Genomic DNA, 22,422 nt, shown 5'->3' with positions numbered 1-22,422 from the left:
TTTATTAAAATACTAAAAAAGCTTCATTACAGAATATACATGTGAATCTTTGTATGTAGTGTTTGAGATAAAATACTAACTTCGATACTGTTGCTTGTACGTCAAGCATGAAGAATAAATTTCTTGGTAATAACCAAAAAGCCTTGTCACAGCAGTGTGTTGCCTGATATATGACCCCTAGTGAGGACAGAATAAATGACCTAGTATTAAAGTCAACTTTGCATTTGGTAAGTGTAAGTTGTCAAGGGTCCTCCACTTCATCAGCCACTTCTTCTTCCACCTCCTTGTTCTCCATACTGCTGTGGCGAATTTGCTCTGGAACCAGGGTTTGGCTTATGGGAATGCCAACTCCTCGGTGAACTGCCTCAATGGTCTGCTGAGTCACGTAGTAGCTCAGGTTCATGGGTGGAATTCTTTTCTGCATCTCTTCCAGATACTGGTAAGCCTGAAGTAATGCAGAGAGATCACTGTTACGGGGGGTGTACTGCTTATGAGTCCCGGCAAAATGGTGAAAAGCATCCACCCTCAGTGCGTGGCTGAGCTCTTGACAGGAGCTCGGCGTTAAAGGGTGCTAACGCTTGGCCAGGAGTTTTAGCCTTTGCTAACATGTCACCTTTCATAGTGACTTGTGTCAATTCTATCTTTTTCAGTTTAAAAAAGAAGGGGTCTCAAAGGCTGGTTTTACGTTCTCCTGATAGTTGAAGCACTGTCAAAACAACACGTTAAAAATGAGGTTAATCAGCACAGCAGGAGAAATTAGCATTTGGCATCCTTATGTTTCATAATAAAGCAGGTTACAGTTTAGTCCAAACAGTGGTGTGTGGGGCACTTCTGCCCTGAAGAAGTGATTCACCATTTCCTCAAAGGACTGCAAGTTTAGTTTTCTTTGGCCAGGTGGCAAATGAAATACAGTGCTATTGCTGAGACATGCACCCAGACAGACCCTTCTGTTCTTACCTATAACTGAGAATGTTTAAGAACCAACCATTATTTATGCTCTATGTCCTGTGAGCTTTCTTTCTCTCTTCAGTCCCATGAAACGAAAAATAGATTAATATGGATATAGTTCCTGAGGTCTACCACACTCTGCTGAGCAGTTTAGCTCTTGTACAGGAGCTTCTACTATGGAATGTCTTCTGTATGAGATGACCATGCCATACCAAGCTGCACTGGTGTATATAAAGAACGGGCTCTTGTAGATTGGAAGAATTAAGAATTAACTTACCATATGGAATTCCTCCACTTGTACATAATGTTCAACCAGAAATCCCAAGACATCGCCGTGACGGATGGCGTTGTCAAAATCTTGTTCAGCTAGGAGAAGTTCACACTGTCTGGCTGCTTCTTTGGGATCGTCAGAGTAAACTCTAGTAAAAAGCAAAAGGAAACTGTTAACAGTCTGGGGGGGAGCATTCAGCTCGTCATGTGCAGAACAGGGAAGAATTTTTACTGTGTTATGTTTCATAATCACCTTTCTGGCTACACTTTCCTTGGTCAATACACTTGCTTATATTTCAGGTTATCTTTTCATCTTTAATGCCAACAGCACTTTTTAAAAATCACATTTTTCTAGCAGGGAAACCATTATGTAACAGCAGCTTTTAGAACTGAGTCTGCAAATTATTGATGGAACTGTAGGTACTAGTACAACTTTTCTTCTAATACGGTATTTTTGTCATTAGCTTACATGCTCTGAATACTGCAGCTCACCTCCGAGCGTGGATGAATCGCTTAATCAGGGTCATCTTGCTTTGCAAATGTGCTAGTTTGCTTTCCTGTTCCAGAGGGCTTCTAGTCTTTGCTTTTGAAAGGCACTTATATGCTTCTGTCAGTGCTCCTTGTGCTTTCTCATAGTTCTGATATTCATCAATTTCTACCTGCAAGAGGAAAAAAGAGATGAATATCTTGCTCCAGAGCTAACAAACCAACCAAATGCCTTTAGCAGTCACAGAAGGGGGATGTACCTGCGCACATGCATCATAGAAACCTGCCAACAGGTCAAGGGCCCTTCCTTTAGTATAGAAGCTAATGATGTTCTTCATAATCTCGGGGTCCTTACGCCAATCCAGTGATTGTAGGTAGTTGGCTGCCATGATATAAATCTCTCTCTGTCTGGAAACTCCCGCAAAGAAGACAATTTTCTCGGTATCTCCAGATTTCAGCAGTGCCCTCATAGCCTAGCAATGGAAAGGGGGGCATGGGGGGAAAGGGGGAAAAATACCATTGTGAATGCAAAACCACAAGCTATCCTAAGATGGCTAGGAAGCCTCATCTGGATAGTCTACTGTAGCCTATGAAGGCTGTTCCAAGATGCACTTCTCAAAACACCCTTGTTTTGAGAAATCTTAGGAAGGTAATAGACTCAGCCTCTTCAGCTTTTTCTCTATGTATCCAGGCTGACCTTTAACTTGTTTCCTGCTTGCGTGTATTTCTTGGTTGCCATGTGGTAATTGCCTTGTCTCATGCAGCAATCGGCAATTTGCTCCAACAGCTCTTTCCGGGACTCCTCAGAGAGGTCCTTGGAGTCCTTAGAGACCGTCATCTTCTCAGCCATCTCCTCTGTGATGGTCAGGTTCTGCTTCAGGCAGAGTTGCAGAGCTTCATGGTACTAGTGGAAGTGAGAAAGCAATGAGATGTTGCGAACACCATAGTCATACTTCATGTTGCTTGTGGTGTAACCTACAGAAATCAGCTATATGAAGGCACAAACACTAGCAGCTGTGGATACTCTCTCTAGAACATTGTTGTGTAGTTAAGCATCCCGACATCAACTCCTGTTCAAGTACACGCTGCCTCATTTTGTTCGCTAAGAATGCATTTGTTCATCCATGAAGACCATTGTTTCTCACCTGTTTTCTCAGAGGACACTAGCGTGGCCATCCATTTCGTCTCTTTGAACATGACATTCTCAGAGACATACAAGTCAGATTTATTAGGCATGATTGATTATATTAAGGTTTTCAGCAAATACAAATAAAACAAAATACAGGCATCTGAAGGATTTTGTTAAATATTTTGCTACTTCCCATATAGGAACAAATTATGAGTAGAATATACAACAGCTTTTAGCCCGGAAAAGGGCTACTATATCCTTGCAAAACGTGGAAGAAAGACATAGGAGCTCATTAAAGAGAAGTGGGTATAGGGCTGCTTTGGTACCCAGCATTTTGGTAAGGCCGAGTTGCCAGCACAATAATGAGGGCAAGGTAGAAGTGCATATAAGTTTAGGTGCAAAATGAAGCGCCTTCACTACATCGGTGGTATGACAAGAGGGACAGCATTGGGTTTTTTGACTGATGATGTTATAATTTCCCTGTCTTCAAATATGTTCGTTAGAGAGTAGGAGTTTTTCTTTTCCCAAGAGTGCAAAATCTGCAGGTTTTAAGCCAGAAATAAGACAAAAAGTCAGGAATCCATTTTTAGAGTTGAGCCAGTGGGCTACCGCCCCATGAGTCATTGGCATGAGAGGAAACTTTAAACCTTACAAATGTCTCCGCATATCTGTTTAACAACAAAGATAAATGTACGTGCGTGCATGTACCCACCTGCTCCTCTTTACCTGTGCATGGAGAGACCAGAGAAGCTAGAGCTTACCTTTTTGGCTGTTAGCAGCAACTCCATTGCCTTCTCATACTGAGCATGTTCAATAAAAAAATCAGAACAGCGGGCTAGCAGAGCTGGGTCTGATTTCTCATCCAGGTCTTCAGCAATTAGCTGCAGGGCCCCAAACTGCTGTGTGGCAAAGGCTAGCTCCAGTGCTTTGGAGAAATGTCCTGCCTGCAAAATTAAGAATGAGTCTTTAAAGACTAGAATAAGCACTGCAGAATCAGTTTACAGGATACCCTAGAGTGGATTAATAAAGCATTACCCACCATGAGGAAATGACTAATAAACAGTACATATAGTAAAAACTACAGTTGATTTAATATTCCTCTGCTGTAGGAACCGCTTCAGTTTAAAGTTTGGTATTTTTTTCTAAAAAGACATTTACCTTGTGGTATAACATGACAGCTCTGTCCATTTGCTCCCCCTTTTCCTCATAATAGCAGGCTGCCTCTATCATGTCTTCCGGAGAGCTCAGAAGAGCCAGGTTCATCAGCTGATCATCTAAATTGTTCTCCTATTCAAAAGTAAAGATTTGGCTCTTGGTATGCAGCAAACAGATTTCATAATTCTGTCTTCTGGCAAGCTTTATACTGTCACACAGCAGCCCATCAACCCCCTTCTGTGTAAAACCTAGACCAACCCAAGTAACTTTGAGCTGCAACGATGATAATTTGTTTCAGGCAGTTTTCTGTTGAGATACACAAGAAAATAACATCCCATACAACCAAGCCTTTATCGATGCATCCTTTGTAGAAGATGCGGGCAGAAAGCAGGAGCATCTTCATAGTAGGCTGTGTATGAGCAAGCAGTGTCTCACAAGAGAGAATGGGCACAAAAAACTTACACCGCTTTCATTCTGTATGCTGCCTAAGGATAGAACCCTACTTTGCTTTTGGACATAAATGTACCTCTTCGCATACCTTGCACAAGCGGATGGCGTTGTTAAATGCCTGGGCCCTGGTGTAGAAATGTACAGCCTGCTTGATTTCATCCTGACTCTCATACTGGCGGGCCAAGTGATATGACGCTGCCCAATTCCCCGTCTCATTTGCTATTTCAGCAGCCTGAAAAGGAAATCATGTAGCTTTACTTTGTGCCCACACTCATCCCAGGAACAAGAATTCTCTGGAAGCAGATGGGAGCAGGCTGCCTTACCTTCTGAATGTTGCCCTGAAAGCAGTGGACACGGACTAGGGAAAAATAATCCTGAGCCAGTCCGTAGTATTTTAGTGCAGATTCCATATCTGATTGGCTCTCCAGATACTGTGCCCACCATTTCCACAGGCTCCTAGAAAAGCAACAGTATTAATTGCAGTAACAAGACTTGCCAGAGACTGCATTTTTCACTCCTGGAGATCTTGATCTCAAGCCTAGATACATTTTTTTAGAATGTCGACAAGGCTTTACCCCGACTCAAGGGTGACATTCAAAGGTCTGCACTATAAGGGAGTTCAACCTGGATATCTAATGTGGCAGTTCTTGAGATGTAGGATAACCCTGAAAAGCTGTAGGAGGATCCTAACGGATAAGGCAGTGGTGGAACTTGCGGCTGAGAGGATTTCTACTCCTCCTTCCCTGCTCTCTTCACAAGTTGTATTTCAGACCTGAGAGTCCCATTTGGGAGAAAGAACAAGCATAGCACTGACTTGTCTTTCATCTTGTTGACGTAGTTCTCCAGGGCTTGTAAGTCTTCAGAGAGCATTCGGGGTACCTCGAACCTATGCGTGTCTGACTTCTCGTAGCTGTAGAGAAAAAGAACGTATTAGATGTGAAATGGCTACCTTCTCATTAGCTCACTTCCTGTGTAAAAAATCCATTTAATGTTGTTTGACAGCTATAGAGTGACAACACTTGTAACACAGCTTCATTTGTATTATTACATTCACCGTAAGACCAGTTGCAGTCTGCCAGCACCATCAAAAATAAAAAGTTCAATGGTCCTGCAAGGCACCTGGAACTGGGGAGGCAATGTGACCACAGAACAGTAAATACGTTAAAAGTGCCAGTGATGGCCCAAAGAAATACCCCAGAAAGCTCCCCAAACATTAAGCACATCCCTGTGCAACTGGCTGAAGAGCTCACAAGAGCCCTGGGCTCCTCATCTGGCCTCATCCTTCTGCCATCCACTGCAACTTCAGCCTCTTTTCCACTACCAGGAGATCACTGCACTTAGGCCACCGTTAAAGTCTCACCTCCTTGCCCACCTTGATCATCTAATGGCTCTGTCTGATCACATCAGAGCTCTACTTTGGCTCTGAACAGAAGTGACCTTATTATATTATTATATTGTGAGGCTTCATGTGGTAAAACTCATATAAAAACAAGATTTCAAACAACAAATACAACACATTAAAAATCACCTCCTCTAACTTCTCTAGGGACTCATCAGTCACAGAAGAGGACCAGGCGCCAGAAGCACCCAAGTCAGACTAAATTCTGCCACAGCAGTTGTGCCTGGGACTCTCAGGAGAAGTAAACAAGTGGTTTTGTCATGGAAAAGGAAGGAAAAGAGGGCAGTGGTCTTCCAGAGACAAGTACAGGATTCGATATTAGTGGGGTTCAACCATTGGTCCCAACAAGACACTTAACCTTTATGACGCTAAGCTTTATTAGCCTGGGAGGGTGCAGGGAAGTTTATTGTAACAATGCTTTCAGTCCATGAGATAGAAAGCACCAGAAACAGGAAAAGACGTTAATTAATTATTAGTAGTCATCACCAGACATCCTCCTTAGCCTGCCTCCAGTCTCCACAGGAGAACAAGGCTCCAAATCCCCCGGGTGCCACAGGCTGGCGCTTACTGGGTGAGCGCAAGATTCTGCTCTCCGGTTGCCTCCAGGTGCTTAGCGTAGTTGTAGTACGTGGTGCGTAGGTGAACCCGATCGTGAGCTTCTGCTGTTTCGATGGCTTTCTGCCACTGGTTTGAGGCTTGATAGAACTTGTTCAAGAGGTCGTAGCGTTTGCAAGCCTTGTAGAGTCGCTCCGCATCCTCCTGGAAGGAGAGCACACAAACACCTCATTAGCTCCGACCAGTGTTTCATAGGTGTCCTTCACAACAGACACTGCTTCTGAGTAATTAGTGCAGGTCATTGTAATGCAATTAAAGTAACAATAATTCAGGCAGGGCGCTTAACCAACTAAATGTACGTAGCCTGGAATAGCACATTACTGGGAAACAGGATGTTTATGTGAAAATAAGGAAAGCACTCAGATCCTGGCATTTACTGTACAGTATCAACTGGGGGTGACATGAGCGAACCATCAACAATTAAATGCTGTCATCAGGAGCGTAAACCATTTCAGAAAGGGGAGATATGCTCATGTGGGGTTACAGTTGATGGCCACGCTGCCTACCCAGAGGTGAGGACCAGAAGAAGGCCCTAGGCACTAGGGGTTTTGGCAAGAAGGCGTTACGTGCCCGGGGACCCCCTGCGACCTCCGAGCAGGTCTCAGAGGTAGCAACGCTGTTCGTGGATAACTGAGATCCATTCCTGGGAATAAATGCTATTAATTTAAGACGGAATTAGAACAGGAGGATTTTGCTGATGCTGACGCAAGGGCAAGCAAATTTGGAACTATTATTTTTATGCTTTGAGAGGTACTCCTGTGGAAGGAGCATTTTCCTGCTCCACCCAACTGCTGTCCAGCTGAACACTATATTTAGTAAATTGAGATTATCTGTCCAAGAGAGAAAAATAGTTTCTGTCTCTTATTGTTTCAAATTCAAAAAAGCATAGAAAGTAGAGATGGAAGATGCCTGCACTATGATTCTATATGAGATGAAAAAGAAGCAACAGAATGGCATTCATTTTGCTACAGTTCCCCTCCGCCTCTCCAAAGAGATCTAAATATCCAAAAGAAGGAGTATTGACACTTTTCAGCCTCACAGCTTTCTCTGCCAGGAAGCTTTTCCAAACATTTAGTTTGAATTTTCCTTTTCTTCTTCACTTTAATTCTGAATAGTTACTCTATCTCTCTAGCATTTATACTCTTAAAATAGTTGCAGATTGCGAAACATCTTTTTAAGCCAAATTCTAATTATTTGGCTATCTTAAAGATTTCCTTGTCTGTGAAACCTTTCCAAGAGTTTAACAATTTGCACTGATTTTCTCTGAACTTCTTCCAGTTCATCAACGTTTTTTTCTGGTAATGAGATACTTAAGGGTGGAAGTCGATACTCCAGCTGTAGCTGCAACAAATACATAGACAGAAGTTATCAAATCCAAGCCCCAGCATGTGGTGTCTCCTCAAACGCAGCCCCAAACAGATTTTTGCTGTCATAGCACCTTGCTATTTTTTATCTAATTCATGATTTCCTATGAACTGTGGGGTATTTCATCAATTCTCCTTTCCCAGTTTTTCCCTCTTACAGATCATATGCCTGGATCTTTTATGGTTCCCAAACGAAAAATCTCTGCTTTTCTTACAGATCATTGATGAAGACATTAAATAAAGGCAAATCAAGTGGAATACACACTCTTATCATTCATCTAACTCAACAGCACTCCAGTCAGTTTTCAATCCACATGATAATGCTGGTCTCAAACCCATTTTAGATCTCAGTTCTACTGGTAATCAAGGGGAGTGGGTTCAGATTACAATAAAGACACATGGGAAAGACAAGGTCCATTTTGGTATGTATTTGCTGCCAGGCTGGGCTCCAGACACAGGTACAAGGGACAGTCTCCCCGTGCACCAGACTGCGGGGAGAAGAGCCTGACCGTGTCCTCTGGCTGTGCTGGATCCAGGCAAGTTACTGCTCCCACGACGGGAGAAGCCGGGATGGAAATCTGTAGTAGAGCAGGCATTCCGGGGACAACACGAGCAGCCACCGTGACTCACCAGAGCTCTCCAACGCCACAGGAAACATCAATTTTGCCTAAACTGCTTAAATGCCTTAAGCCAGCCCTCGCTCTCTGGCAGAACACAGCTTTAGCCTTTCACTCTACAAACAAACATGTCAAAATGGAACTTGCGTTTCCCATATTGGACGTTAAAATATGTTTGTTGAAACATTTTAACTAGAATGCTTTAAAGTACATCCTTCTTTTAACCCAGTCAAACCTAGAATGATTAAACTTGGAAGAATTACGCCCCAAGAAAACAGTTTTTCTGTTTAATGTTTCACACATAAACGATTCTTAAAAGATGCTTCCTTCACTCAGCAGTTTCCTTCATTCAGCAATTTTTCATATGGGGGTAAAGCTCCCATATAAATTCTGTACAGCAGTTAGGAAAACAGACAAATTAATTTGCTATACCCTTAGGCGGCTATGGCTCCTGGTACTCTTATTTCCAGGCATCAGATTCTGCCACACTCATTTTCATCTACTCTTTGAGGAACACGAAAAGGGCTCAGGGGACTGCTGAGCCTCTGGAGTTCAGGGGAAGCCCCTGATCAGTGTCACGCCGGGATCGCGCAGCACAGGGTTGTGCAATGCTGAAGGAGATGCCTATTTCCCTAGGATAAAAACTCAACTTCAGCAAAATAATTGTCAGAACTATTCTTCATCACTCCTTGGAAACCTGGCAATAGGTTTTACTCCCCACCAAGGTTTTTGCATTTCAGAATTTTAAAAAAATAATCACAGTTTCTCCTTTTTGTCCCTAATTAAGCAGGGTGGATATTCCCGGATGCGTATGGTCGGCGGGGTTTACCAGCATGCCCAGCTGAATGGCCAGCACAGCCACTCTGGCCTCCTGCTCTGGTTCTTGTTCAGCCTCCCTCAACGCCTTGGCTCCTCTTGCGTGACCCATGTTTCCGAGGCAAATTTTGGCAACATCAAGCCTCTGAGTCTTCACGCACATGCGAGCCATGTTCTCCCAGACAGCCTCACTGTGAGAAATGGGAAAGAAAAAGAGAGCTGTTATGGTGTCACCTTTAAGGCTTGGGTACTAAGCAGGTAAGATGCAAGGAAGGAGGAGAATGTGAAAGGGAAAACCATTAGTACATTGGACACTTGCTGGACGTAACAAAGAGACTCCAGTTGCTGTGTGAAGATTGAAGAGGAACAGAAATAGGCCTCAGACATAAACGTTATGTCTGGAGCTGAATGCCCACAGCCTTTAAGGAAATATTGCGGGTTTTGTTTTACCCCAATGTCTAAACAAAAGCAGTTATGTTTGCACGTACATAAACATTTATCATGCACCCAACACTGTGGTTCTTGCTGTAGCTGTAACATATAGACATTCACAATACCCCCACGTCGATGTTCAGAATTCAAAAGAAAAGCTATGAGAAAAGTCTTATATACATAAACCTCATGCTGGAAACGTCCTGCTACTGTCCTGCATAGTTCAAACATGGAGCAGCTATTAGGAGCCTAATAGTTGCACTCAACAACAGGGAATGATGTGCAGGAAACAACTGACCAAACTATCATGTTCTAATTTAAAACTTGCATAAAAAATGGCACAAAGAAAAGCCCTTTTGCGATGCTCAGAATGAGAACTCCTCAGGGCTAAGAGCTCACGCTTAACACTGCAAAATCCTCTGCCAGGACAGAGGCAGGGACTGGCTGAGCACCGCGCTCCCAGGCAGGAACGACAGGTCTCAGCAGGCAGCATTGCTCAACAGAAGGACCGTGACACAGTTGACCATTACATGGGGTGACAAGCAAAGATTTTCGTAGATTCTATTTACATTTGAAGCTCTTGAGAATAAAATGCAATATGTTTGACTAATAGAAACCATAAGCATTCAAAATACGGGTTTTTTTCAGTGTGTGAACCTCAGCGGAGGTATGGTCCACACAGTTCTCAGACACCACCACAGCACAAATTAGCTAAATGATAAAAGCAAGAAAAAAAAGAAAAAAAAAGAGTTGAATGACACTTCAGGTCCTGTATCTGCAACCAAATCCCCTTCCAGTTTTCCCATGATTAAAATATTTTTCTCTTCCCAGTTGCTGTGGGAAAGCCCTGCACAAACAGGGGAAAGTGACTAACCGGGAAGCAGCGAAGCAGATGAGACACGACGTGCTGTCAAACACATACAATAAAGAAAGGCAGAGGAAAAATGCTTTTCCTAATTTATTTTACAATTAGATCATCTCTTATTTGCAACTACAACTGGTATAAAGTTTTCAGGTAGTTATCAACATAAATATGTGCCGTAAACTTCATTAAGGCCAAACAGTATAGAGAAAATAAAATAGGATCAGAAGTGATAAACCAGGGGCAAATTTCAGATACTTCAGAAGTTTTGCTTGTTTAGAAAAGCAAAAATGCATGTCTGAATATTTTACATCTTAATTTCTTACATCTGCATGTCCATGCTGAAGGTGGTTCAAACGCAGCCTCCTCTCATGCTCTGCTCCGACACATCCAAGTCCCCCAGACTGGGGAGCCAGAAGGAACATTGAAACAGAGCGCAGTGATTTCTGAACTGGAAAGGCCTTACAAAAGGCGCTAGATCCTCCTCAGTGTAAGTCTATGCATCGCCACTCAATATAGAAATGCTGACTTATATCAGCAGAAGATGCGACCATCCTAATTTCTGAAAAGTTGGAATTGGAAATAAAAGAAGTCTCTTCTATTCCAGCCACTTGCCTGTATCTGGAACAGGAAAAAGCAGGAAAAACACCTTTAAAGAACACTTAGGTCTTGGTAGATATTGTCACTGGCTTTGATCAACAAGGACAGCGAGTTCTGTCATTAGTAAAAGATGTCAAATCTTGTGCACGTGGGCATGGCTGTGCTTCACTACGCACAAGGGAAAGAAATCTGTTTTCCAAAATCTGCAGCATGCCAAAAGAAGTTGCCAATAGCCGCTTCACTCTCATTGAAGGAACGCATGCCTGTGCTGTGCTTTGTCAAACTAATAGCAAGTTTCTGAAAGGAAATAAAAATCTTTACTTTTCATAGCCTTGACAGCTCACAATTCCCTCAATGCAAGAAGATGAGAGTTCATGGGCTTGAGCAGAGATGAGCGGATGAGAAATCTTATTTAGACTACAGGGAATGGAAACTTTTGAAAGGAAATAGACTGAATAGTGTATTTTAAAGTACAAAGTTAAAAGATAACAGTGTGCAGAGACACACAGTAGGACTTAGAAGATGCTACTCATCATCTATCGGCTGCATTATGCTTTCCTGAATGGCAATGGCTCCTGCCAACTTCAAAACTCGGTGGCAGCTGCTGCCCCAGGGATTCCTCTTTGGGAGCTCTTGCCCCAGGCACAAACCTGCCTGTGGGCCACCTCAGCACCCATGCCAGCCGTACGCCGTGGGCCACCCAGATGTACCTCTGCCCTGAGGAGCTGGAGCTCTGCCATCCCATCTCTCCCCCCTCCACTCCAGACCATTTGCAAAACTAACCTGGGAGGCTCCAGCAGCGGCGTACCGCCTGGGTGCAACAAATACAGAGGAAGAAACATCTCCAGTTGATGTGCTCTGCGTTTAGTTTTATTTTGGCAAGGACTGCCTTCCCGGCAGACCCAGCTGGGCAGATGGTGAGCACACACCAGAAATTCAGCACTGTGGTCAAACTGGACAAAAGACACTGAATTTGGAAGTGTTCACGTAGACACTGCTTGCACGCGCTTATCCAGCACAGAGACCAAAGCAAGAGACAGGCTAAGCACCGGCACAAGCACCTACGAAATGTGAAAACACTGCCTCCCTCTGACCATCCCTTCTCCTGCCTCCGCCCTCCAGAAGCGCTTGAAGGAATGTTTCATCTAATGAACCTGGCCCTGCTCTGCACAGAGGAGTTCCCGTTCTCCCACTGGAGCTAAGGACGGCCTCGTTAGCAGCTGCATGGAGGAGAACCCACAACCAAACCTTCTCCCCTGGCCCACGTGGAGCTGCAACACAGGCTGGTTCTTTCCAGTGGACATGTCCCTCACGATAAGGACACTGCTCTGATAAAGTACATACATGTATTATTACAATTTTCTTCCTGCAGCAAAATACTAGAAAACTGTTTCTGCTTTGAGAGACCATTCATTTTAGCACCACACTCCATATACTGCTGCTAAAGTACGCGAATATTTCCGACACAGCAACACACTATTTGCTTGCAAAGACCATCTTCATATGCATATATTACATACTTATTAATATATTTGTTTGTATTTATTATTTTAATATATTGTTTATTATCTCATTTAAAAACTAGAAAGGTACCAGAGGAACACCACCCTGTGAAACGCAGACGATCCAAAGTACTTTACAATAATGAACTACCACACAACTCTCTCTGATCAGAGAGAACAGACGGTTTTCATAATGCCAAATCGTTTTTTAGACATTTCCCTTGCAAACTATTCAGCCTGAGGCACCCGGCAGGCTTGCTGGCAGGAGCGGGCAGGCCTGCAGGCAAGGAATGGAGTTAGAGAAGAGAATGATCCGGGAAGCATCAGCAACACGCTTCCATGTTTCTCCGTGTCTCGAGAAGACCAGCCTCGGCCTTGGGATGGCACAACCTCCCTCGCACGGCGGACACCTCCAGCCCAGGGCAAGAGTCCTGCCCACCAGTTCTGCTGCCCCTCGGGAAAGTGGGCAAATTAACACAGGTCTGGTTAAGGAACAAGAAACAGGAGGTGCAGAACAGGCTCACTTAAATCCCAGGAAACACACGCTTTCTCTCTCAACAGTTGTTAGTGTAGCGAGAAAGACGAATCTGTCCTTGCGTCCCTAAAAAACAGCAACTCTCCTTTCCAGGCCTGGCCCCGCTGTCGCATATAAAATGCCAAGTAATGATTTACCCTGCCCCCAGCTCATGCTCTGGGAATTTCCTGTTCTTCCCCTCCTCCTCCTCCTCTCCCCCTTGGAAAGCCGCTCGCATCTGTACTTCATCAGCCGAAGCTGGAAACTTAATGAAGACCAGACGCAGCAACCGCGCGGGAGGAGCCACGGGAACGCGCTCCCCGGGCACCGGGGCAGCGACGCCGCCCCGTGAGTAAATGATCTGCTGCTGCACCCCAGGCTCCCAGGCTTCGGGCCACATCCACAGCGCTACGGATTTGGAAAGCAAACTTCGACGCCTCTTAAGTTTTACCCTTAAAACTTACAAACTTATAAGTTTTAAAACACAAGTTTTACCACGTATTTGATGAAAAAGTTTTTCTTCCTTTATATCTGATCTTTTGCATCTGTTTTCCTACGAAACTATGTTTATAGCATCTAACAGTCTGATTTTATAAACTCTTCTGTTCCTGTATATTTTTCATCGCCCATTTTGCATGGAAGTTTAAAGAAAGAATCCAGTAAATGGAGTATTATTTAGAAGTGCCGGAGATTTATATGTCTGAAGCATCTCACCACAAAATCTCTCTCCCTCTATTTAATGGGGTATATTTGGAAAATGAACATATGTTCCATCTCTTGCCTCTAAATATCTTGATAGGAGAAAAAAAGAATCTCTCTTTCCAATTTTCGTTGAACAGGACCCTAAGCATTCTGCTTTAAAAGACTACCGTATAATGCAAAACTAAAAAAAGCTGTAATATCTATAATACTAATATCAGATATAACAACTATAACACTGCACTACATAGAACATATGTATATAATAATATATTATGTCCCTATGACACTACATTATGTATCATATATCAGAATATATTATTACATCCCTAATGCATACATCTACCTGCAGCGGGTGGGTGTCCCCTGGTGCCCCAGGCACAGCCTGGGCTGTCAAAAATGGAAATAAATCCAGCGAGTGGGAGAGCTTTTGCTGACCCAACGGCGGGGACAAGGAAGCTTCACTTCCCTATCACAAAATAAACTGTGCAAGAAATTCAAAGCAGATTCTCGGCAGCTCAGCCAACCGGGAGGGCAGTGGATGTACCGTTCCGGTGCGAAGTGTTTACTACGAGGCTTATGCTAACGTAAACGGTGTCTGGGCTGGCACTGGGCACCCCCCTTCCCAGCCTCCACCCGCTGCCTACGTGCTCACGGGTGTTTTCGGTGCAAAGGAAAAGGATGGGACAAAGCAGGTGCTGCTTCCTAAGGAAAATTAACATCATCCAGTACTATTTTTCCAATGTTAATCCCTTGCTTGGATTTCAGTAACTTAAAGTTGCACCTTCCAGGCCCTGGAAAAACATGTGAGAATAATGTCATCTGGCTGAAATGTCCAACAGTGGGTGACTCTGACCAGATAATTCACTTATGATCAACTTCACATACACGTGATTTGATAGACCGGTCACAGGATAAAAGCATCATGCCGTGGACCATAACGGCTACAGGGGGCTTGGGCATGGTCAAATGAGGCAAACTACATGACACCTAAGGTTAGCAGGCATGAAAAGCTGATCATTTAGAAGTACTATGTAAAATTTCAAACACATCTATAAAAATGGACGCTGATCTTATCTTCAAACCATGGCAAAATAAATAGAGTGTTAAAATGTCACAATTGGTGGCTTACTGTCTGTTCTCTTGTAACCCAGAAAAAACTCAGGACTTGAAAAAATGAAGTTTTTTCTGATGCAGCTAAATTACGTTAGATGCTTTTAAAATGCATTTATCAGATTCTGGTTATGCCTGTTCAGTGGGACTAAAAGATAACAAGGAACTAAATAATATATGAAAAGTTGCAACAATTCAATGAGATTCTTGATAGCATTAATCATATTAAATGAGTGCTTCTCTGAGAAATATGTCAGTCATTTTTCATGTATGATCAAAACATTGAAAGCTGTCTAGATTATCCCTAAAAACTCTTCCCTGGCAGACACAGAACATTTGATAAATCAACAAAAGCTTTACAGAATAGAATCTAAAATATCATATTAAATACAAAGCTTTGTCTATTCCAAACTTATCCTGATAAAATCAACACCAAGCTATTGTTCAGTGTGAATTGTATCAAACAAAACTCTTGTGTCCTAAGGAATGCAATAAGTATTGCAATTGAATATACTTCTGCACATTTATCAGTAGAGAATTGTTCATTAAGGTGATTTTTTTTTTTTAAAGGATCAGAAGGATTCCTGGACTGGAAGCACAAGACCTCTGAGTGAAGATAGAGAATATCACTGACTGTGAACGTGCCAGCAAGAACCATTTGATTAAAACTTTAACAAAAAATGAATAACTGAGCCATTTTGGTATGAGCAGGGTAGGAAAATTTGCAAAACTCATTTAATTTTGATTTGGTGCGATCTACTCATTTGGGGAATTCCCCAATTTTACATCTTTAGATATTGTTATTAGTTGAATAGAATGATAAAAAGCCATTTGCCTATTAAAAAATAACAGAAAAAAGATTGTGCCCTGCATAAACAACTCTAAACAGAATTTATTAGGTAGTAAATGCATAAATTCAGTATGGAAGCAACTAGTTATCTGAGATAGTCTAAATTATTGAGATTCTGAAAGTAAAATTACATTTACATAACTGATTTCTCACCCAGAAAGACCCACAATACTTTATAAGCTGCTATGCAAATTGTACAGGGTAATTTAACCTACCACCGAGCAGAACCACTCCCTAGCGTGGAACAATCAATTAGCAAACAGCTACTTCCAGACAAGAACATCCACCAGAAATTTTGCCATGGGAAAAAAAGTCATCATGTGCTTGCTGAATTACGGCAGCCAACAGCAATTACTACTGCCTTGCATTGCTCCTCAGATACTCTCCATACTGGTGTATTATCTGGGCGGCTGAAGACTGCAGTGCTGCCGTCCTTCCCGCTCTGCAAGTCGTGATCAGGGTTCCCAGAAAAATTTCCATCATCACAAAAACTAAAAGTTCCAAATCATTTGTGATGTGGCAGTCCCCATCAACAGAGAGACCATATGGACTTAAAATTATGCAGCTTCTTTGGAGAGGACCACCTCACCAGAGCTAGAGGCATGAAGCATCTGATCTAAGGCCAACTTTGTCACCGTTCCCAGTGCCACCTCCTGTGTTTTATGTGGCAGTAAACTGATCCACTTGACTCATCCGCATCCGATCCCAGCTGCAACTCACTACGCAGCCACCCACCCATCTGCAGCCACAAGAAGAGGCAATCTGGGAGAGAGAGATTTATTTTTTTTTTTTTTCCCTCTGGGAAAGCTGCCTTAAATGCAAACTCATTGACTTGCATGGATTTGCATATGTAACATGAAGAATTTCTCAAGTATCACAAACTAATGCCATGATGTTTAGATCACCTGGTCCCTTTGACGCTCAAAGACAAGTATGACTTAGGAAGAATACGATTTATTTTTAATGTTGATGGAATTCAGAAAAGGTTGAATATTCTCACACCAACTGGTGTCGAAAGAAGAAGAGATGTGACTAAGTTTTAAATGATTAGATTGATTTGTTCAGCCTTTGTAAAATACAATTGCTTTTTTTTTTTTACATGTAACATGCAAACAAATGAAAATACATGCTGAGACTTCAACAATCACAACAATCAAAGACAGGAGGGGGCAAAAGCAGGTGTGCAATTGGGTAGAAGAGATTTTCTCTACAGGTAAATCTTTCCTAGCATTATCTGTATATGAACATTATCTGCCTTGCTGCTGAATCACAGGCTTAAAATAATAACAAATAATCCATGGGTTATAAAATATGGAAATATAGTCATTGTTGTTAGGAAATTTCTTTGAAGAATGGCAAGCACCAGTGTGTTATTTATATTGAAACTTCTAAAACCAGAGATGTACAGAAACCTGACCAATCACAGGAAAAAAAGAAATCAAAGATGCTGTACTGCTGTCAGAGTACGAAGATACTCAAAGTACCTAAAGTTTAATCCATTTAAGGATTAAAAATGAACCAAGTTCACAGAGGAGGGGTGAATTCATAGCCAGATTTGTACATTCAATTCCAATAGCTGAAACCTAATTATAGGGGCATATGAACTTCATTGAAATATTTTCCACTCCTCTCAGCAACAAGTCTTAGAAAATAAAACCTTGACTTTCAAAAAATTTCCAACCAGTTTGTCTACATGTATTGGGTCAGTACGGATCTGTTGACTAAGGGCAAAGTAACTTAGCTAGTGAGACAGAACTGCTATAAAATTAAATCAGTTTCTAATCTCATTTTATTAATTACACTGATGTGAACCCTTGTGCCAACATCCCAGGTGGGGTCGGTGCGGTGCAGCTGCGCCTGGTGATGCAGGTGACGCCACGACTTCTCACTACTCCCTCTCCAGGCTGATGTGAACCCTTGTGCCAACATCCCAGGTGGGGTCGGTGCGGTGCAGCTGCGCCTGGTGATGCAGGTACTCTGCCACGACTTCTCACTACTCCCCCTCCAGGCTGTTGACAAGAACGTCACACCTTCATTTCACAATATACTATTTAATACTACACCTTGTACAGTATTTTTTCAGCCTAAAGAGTTCTGACAGGCTCAGATCAAGGAAGGGCATAACCACAGGCAATAAGGCCCAGAGGGGCAGGAGGAGCTGGCAGCCGCAGGGCAATGCCCGCGGCGGATCGCTGCCCTCGTCCCCGGCCCCGCGGCAGGTCCTGCTGTGGAGCTGATGGAAACATCGAACAGTGAACAGCCATTTGGAGAGCCGCACTCTGCAAGACCCCTCTGGAAACATCCATGTTCAGGGACAGTTTGAAATGTCCCCAACAACTCTTTTTTAAGCTGTTTATTAGAGCTGCTTTTCTTGCAGCTTTTGCGGCACCAGTGCTGCGCTCCTGGCTTGCTGCATGGTAGTCGATTCTGTGCTGGATTGTGAACAGAGGCATTATATTAAGCAACTTGCAGAAGCTTTTCCATCCTCTGAGCACCGAAGGGAGGTAGCCAGCCTTCTCAGAGGCACTGCAGAGCCACCAGCGTTCACAGCAAACCGGGACGTGGGGCTCAGGGCTGTGCCAGCCCCGCACAGTCGCAATGCAGCGATTTTCAACTCCATTCACGTTGTAACACTTGCAACTGCCTTTTCAGACAAATTCGTTTGTTTATCGGGTTCAGAATCTCGAGATTATATCTTCTATTTATCTGCCGTGCTCCCTTCTAGGGTTGCAGAGAGGAAGGGGGACATCAGTGGACCCCCCACACACACCGCTTTCGTCATGCTGTTCAACAGCTAACCCCAATATTGTTTTGCTTTCAGGAAAAAGCATTTCAAAATCCCTCTCCTCAATCCGTTTCTGCAGACCTGATGCTCGGAGGGTTGAGGCTGGGGATTTCTTTTTTTCCTTTTAAAGAGGACCTCTGATTTGCTCCCTGGGCTCCGCTGCGATGTGCAGCCCGGTCCTCGCAGCCCTGCTTTGTGCTGCTGGGAGGGTAGGAGGAGTGAGACGGGGAGGGGGGCTCTCCGAGGGGAGGAGGTACAACTTTAGAAGTCTCCATAGTCTTTTCCTTTCAGGAAACACATCCTGTTAATGTTTGACTGCTGTGGCAGTGGCTCTGTTTGTTGCAGCCGACTACGCCCTGAGGCTCACCCAAAACAGCCACAAAAACAGCCATTTCCTCTTCGTGGAGAGGTGGGGGGGCCTTTTCCTCACAGCAGTGGCTGTTCTCCGGTCCCTGCACTCTCAGCTCGGATCTTCAGAGAGGGACACGGCAGAGCAAACTCCTCGAGATACTCCAAACTTGCAGAGCTTCTTGGGGATGACAGCATTCACCTCCAGTTCAGCTTGGCTTTGAGAGAATGACATTTGCCACGGTTTGTGGGATATTCTGAAGTTTGCAGCCGAAAAAAAGGCTTTCGGAGCGGCGCTGGTTGACTCAGAGGATCCAGCGCGCTTGGCACGCTGCTGGTGAGCACCCCCGCCTCTGCCCCGGCAGCAGCTCAGGCTCTCCTGCCTCGAGACTGGATTCTTTCTGGATTCGCCTCGTCTCCCAAGGAATGGACCTCCCTATCGTTCAGTTCATCACAGGACTGGCATTACTTATCAAAGTGCAAGAAGGTGGATAAGCCAAAGCTGGGAAGGACCTAAAAAAGCTTCTTCGTGTTCTTGTTTTATGGAATTCTCCTACCTACCTCACAAAATTCTCATTTCCTTGGTCAGAAACACCTCTGGAGTTGACTTTGAGAATGAACGGTGATGTCCTCTAGCCATTCGTAACATCCTAGCAAAGCTGCCTCTGTTTCAAGTCCAATTTCAATGTGCTGCAGCTGATTGAGACCTCGTGTCTTCTGCAAATAGAGACTGGCAGCAAGCTGACAGTCAGATATGACTGTCCAGAAACTGGTAGCCACAGCTGTGTTGGTAGCCCTGGTCTCACTTATTCTTAACAACGCAGCTGCCTTTACTCCCAACTGGGTATACCAGACCCTGGAGGACGGGCGTAAGCGCAGCGTGGGGCTCTGGAAGATGTGCTGGCTGGCAGAAAAGAGCAGAGGAGGTGCAAGCACGAACGCCAGGCATGGGCAAGGGGAGGAGCGCGAGTGTGAAGCCCTGGGCTGGGGTTCAGAGTCAGCTGGGTTCCAGGAGTCGCGCAGTACTGTCAAACGTAAGTTCAATCTCTTATCTTCTCTGCTTACGCTAGGTCGCGATTGATACAATGTACCTGGTCCCCAGGAGATTTATAGCCTAGCAGAGCATCCTGAAATCATTGTTTACTGTCTTATTCCAAACATCTTTTAGCATTCATCCCCAAATAAATTAACTTGGGAAAATAAGAATAATTATGTCCACCAGTGATGAACTAAACTCCCCCTCCTCCCTCCCAAAAAGCAGTAATCTACATTGCGCTGTCAGGTTTATATAGCCTATGGAACGACGTACTTTGAAAAAAATAATCTGTGAAGTGTAAGTCTAAAGTTTTGAGACACCTGCTACTTGCTTTTCCCTCTTGGCTTCCTGCTATAAGCATATCCTTTCTTGCTCAATACATTAAACCCCAACCACAGTTGCTCTGAATACCATAAAATTCAAAAAAAACCCAAAGAAAGTATTCAGATGCCATGCTAAGTTATTTCTCCCGTCTGTTTACTTTTGTTGGAAGTGCCAGGAGCGGAAAAGACAGAAATAGTTTTGGTAAAAACATGTAAAATTGAGATAGGCCTTAACGTATGCAACTATTGTTCTTGGTGAAAAAACACAACTAGGATACTACTTGGGGAACATGAAAATCACTCTCATTTTGCAAATTCACAGACTCATGGAATCTGGAGAATGCATATAGCTTAAATTGAGCTAATTAAAATCTTTTGACAAGATGAAACCTGTAAGCCAATGTTGAGAATTATAAAGCAGAATAATAAAAAAGTGCACCTTATTTATCACATTCATAATGTTAACAGTTAACAGCGACCGTGCTCTCATTAAGACACTAGAGCAGAACTGTTCTTGGAATACCTGCGGTCACCTCGGACAGCGTGGCTGTGACCACGAGTACCTGTGGTGCCAAGGGGTTTGCCCCCTGGGAGCCTCTGCCTCCAGCAGCTGGCCTCCAGGCAAGCCGGTAACAGGCGAGGGCTGCGAGGGGGGCCGCTCGTTCAGCCGAATCAGTGCTTTGACTGAACCCTTCAAGGAACTGAATTTAACAGACCAAATGTCTATAAACTTCATGCCTTGACAGACAATAGGATTTTCCAGAGATTTTAACAGTGCTCATAAACAGCTCTGGTGCCTCTGAAGGACGGTAGCATTAGTAACATCAGTGATTTCAGACAGATTTTTTTTTTTTCATGGTTTGAAATGTGGAGAAAGAGCAATATGCTCTGCTCCTCCTCAGTCTCTTACATCTATCTGGAGACGAAAGCAAAGAAATATGAGAGGAATTTCTTTTAAAAAAATGCTTTAATGTGGACCCATTCCATATCATGTTTTCCAACAAAATTGTGCAGTAACATTTTTTGCACATTTGCTAATATTAAAACCTGCATAAATCACAAACATAAAACTTCCAAACTGTTATAAAGCCCTAAACCTAACTTTCAGTTCTTTTTTAACTGAAAGAACTTTTGTAATGACAAATAATTATAAAAAGGATTACACTGTTGAAAAAGTTCCTTGATGTGTATCTGCAACTTCATCACTGGAATCGCTGCCCCAATTAATATTTATAAGCCATGTTCTAACTTGAAAAACATGCATACCATTCATGAATTTTAAAAGTACATGTTCTATATTCAACAGCTACAATGAGCTCCTGCATACTGAATTTGGCTCCTGAAGCATTTTAAATACATAAACTTGTATTTCTTGCTGTGCACAGGTCAGAAGATGGGTGGTGCTGTAAAGATTGGCACGGATCTGTCACTTCCATAGCGGAGTTGTATGGGCAGCAATTTCTCACATCAAACAGAAGCAAAATGTGACAGAAAATTTTCAAATTCCAAAGCAATAATTATAGCATGATCAAGTCCCCAGAAGAATTCTCTAACAAACACTCTTTAAAATTCTAATTTAAAGGAGGACTTTGAGGCCCAGTGACTCAATTTGTACAGGAATAAAGCCTCCATTCACTATATAATCTGGAAGCAAATAGTAAGCAAAAGGCCAATTCTGAATCTTTAGAAAGCATTTAAAAGAAAATCTTACCTCTGCAGCTCTGCCGTGACAAACTAAGGAGGAAAAAGATCTTTTGCACATATTTCTGAGACAAATACGTTTCCATGGATTGTACACATAGTCAATATGAGCCTGACTCTGCATCCATGTTTTTGTCATTTTAAAGAATTTCTCTAACAAGAAATCACACATTATTTTAGTAATATATATGACAATCCTCATCTGTCAGTTGTGGATAAATCACAAACATGTATGTGTGTGTATGTATATACATACATATAAAAAATAACTTTCTGAACAAAGAAATTGCTTCCTCAATAATACGAGTTAACATAATCCTTTGGATGCCATTTGTAGAACAATAAATAGAAAATATGTTCTTCCAATAGTAATGCAAAAAAGGCCACAATCTTGCTCATATAAAAATT

General features: G+C 43.0%; 2 protein-coding genes across 2 annotated transcripts; one reads left to right on the top strand and one right to left on the bottom strand.

The window, feature by feature from the left end:
- IFT140 (intraflagellar transport 140) lies at positions 1-9,438 on the bottom strand. The gene is made up of 12 exons (XM_009583779.1): positions 9,263-9,438; positions 6,406-6,596; positions 5,253-5,348; positions 4,762-4,894; positions 4,527-4,670; positions 3,992-4,120; positions 3,595-3,777; positions 2,402-2,608; positions 1,965-2,177; positions 1,711-1,877; positions 1,226-1,367; positions 1-445 (listed from the first exon to the last, which is right to left on the bottom strand). The coding sequence occupies exons 1-12, from the start codon at positions 9,419-9,421 to the stop codon at positions 242-244; spliced, it is 1,968 nt and encodes a 655-aa protein (XP_009582074.1). The 5' UTR covers positions 9,422-9,438; the 3' UTR covers positions 1-241.
- Positions 9,439-19,708: 10,270 nt separating this feature from the next.
- On the top strand, positions 19,709-20,035 carry TMEM204 (transmembrane protein 204). Its single transcript, XM_009583780.1, has one exon. It carries the CDS (start codon positions 19,709-19,711, stop codon positions 20,033-20,035), a length of 327 nt encoding a protein of 108 aa, XP_009582075.1.
- Positions 20,036-22,422: the final 2,387 nt, after the last annotated feature.

Source organism: Fulmarus glacialis, unplaced genomic scaffold (assembly GCF_000690835.1).
Source record: "Fulmarus glacialis isolate BGI_N327 unplaced genomic scaffold, ASM69083v1 scaffold21728, whole genome shotgun sequence".
Lineage (NCBI taxonomy): Eukaryota > Metazoa > Chordata > Aves > Procellariiformes > Procellariidae > Fulmarus > Fulmarus glacialis.
Note: the sequence above shows the minus strand (reverse complement) of the source record. Positions and strands in the feature narration are given on the sequence as shown.

Coding starts and splice junctions, on each gene's coding strand:
- TMEM204 (XM_009583780.1), top strand. CDS start 19,709: ATGACTGTCCAGAAACTGGTAGCCACAGCTGTGTTGGTAGCCCTGGTC.
- IFT140 (XM_009583779.1), bottom strand. CDS start 9,421: ATGGCTCGCATGTGCGTGAAGACTCAGAGGCTTGATGTTGCCAAAATT. Junction 5,349..6,405: donor CAGAATCTTGCGCTCACCCA/GTAAGCGCCAGC, acceptor TTTTCTCTACAG/CTACGAGAAGTCAGACACGC. Junction 2,609..3,594: donor TGCTGCTAACAGCCAAAAAG/GTAAGCTCTAGC, acceptor CACTTCCACTAG/TACCATGAAGCTCTGCAACT.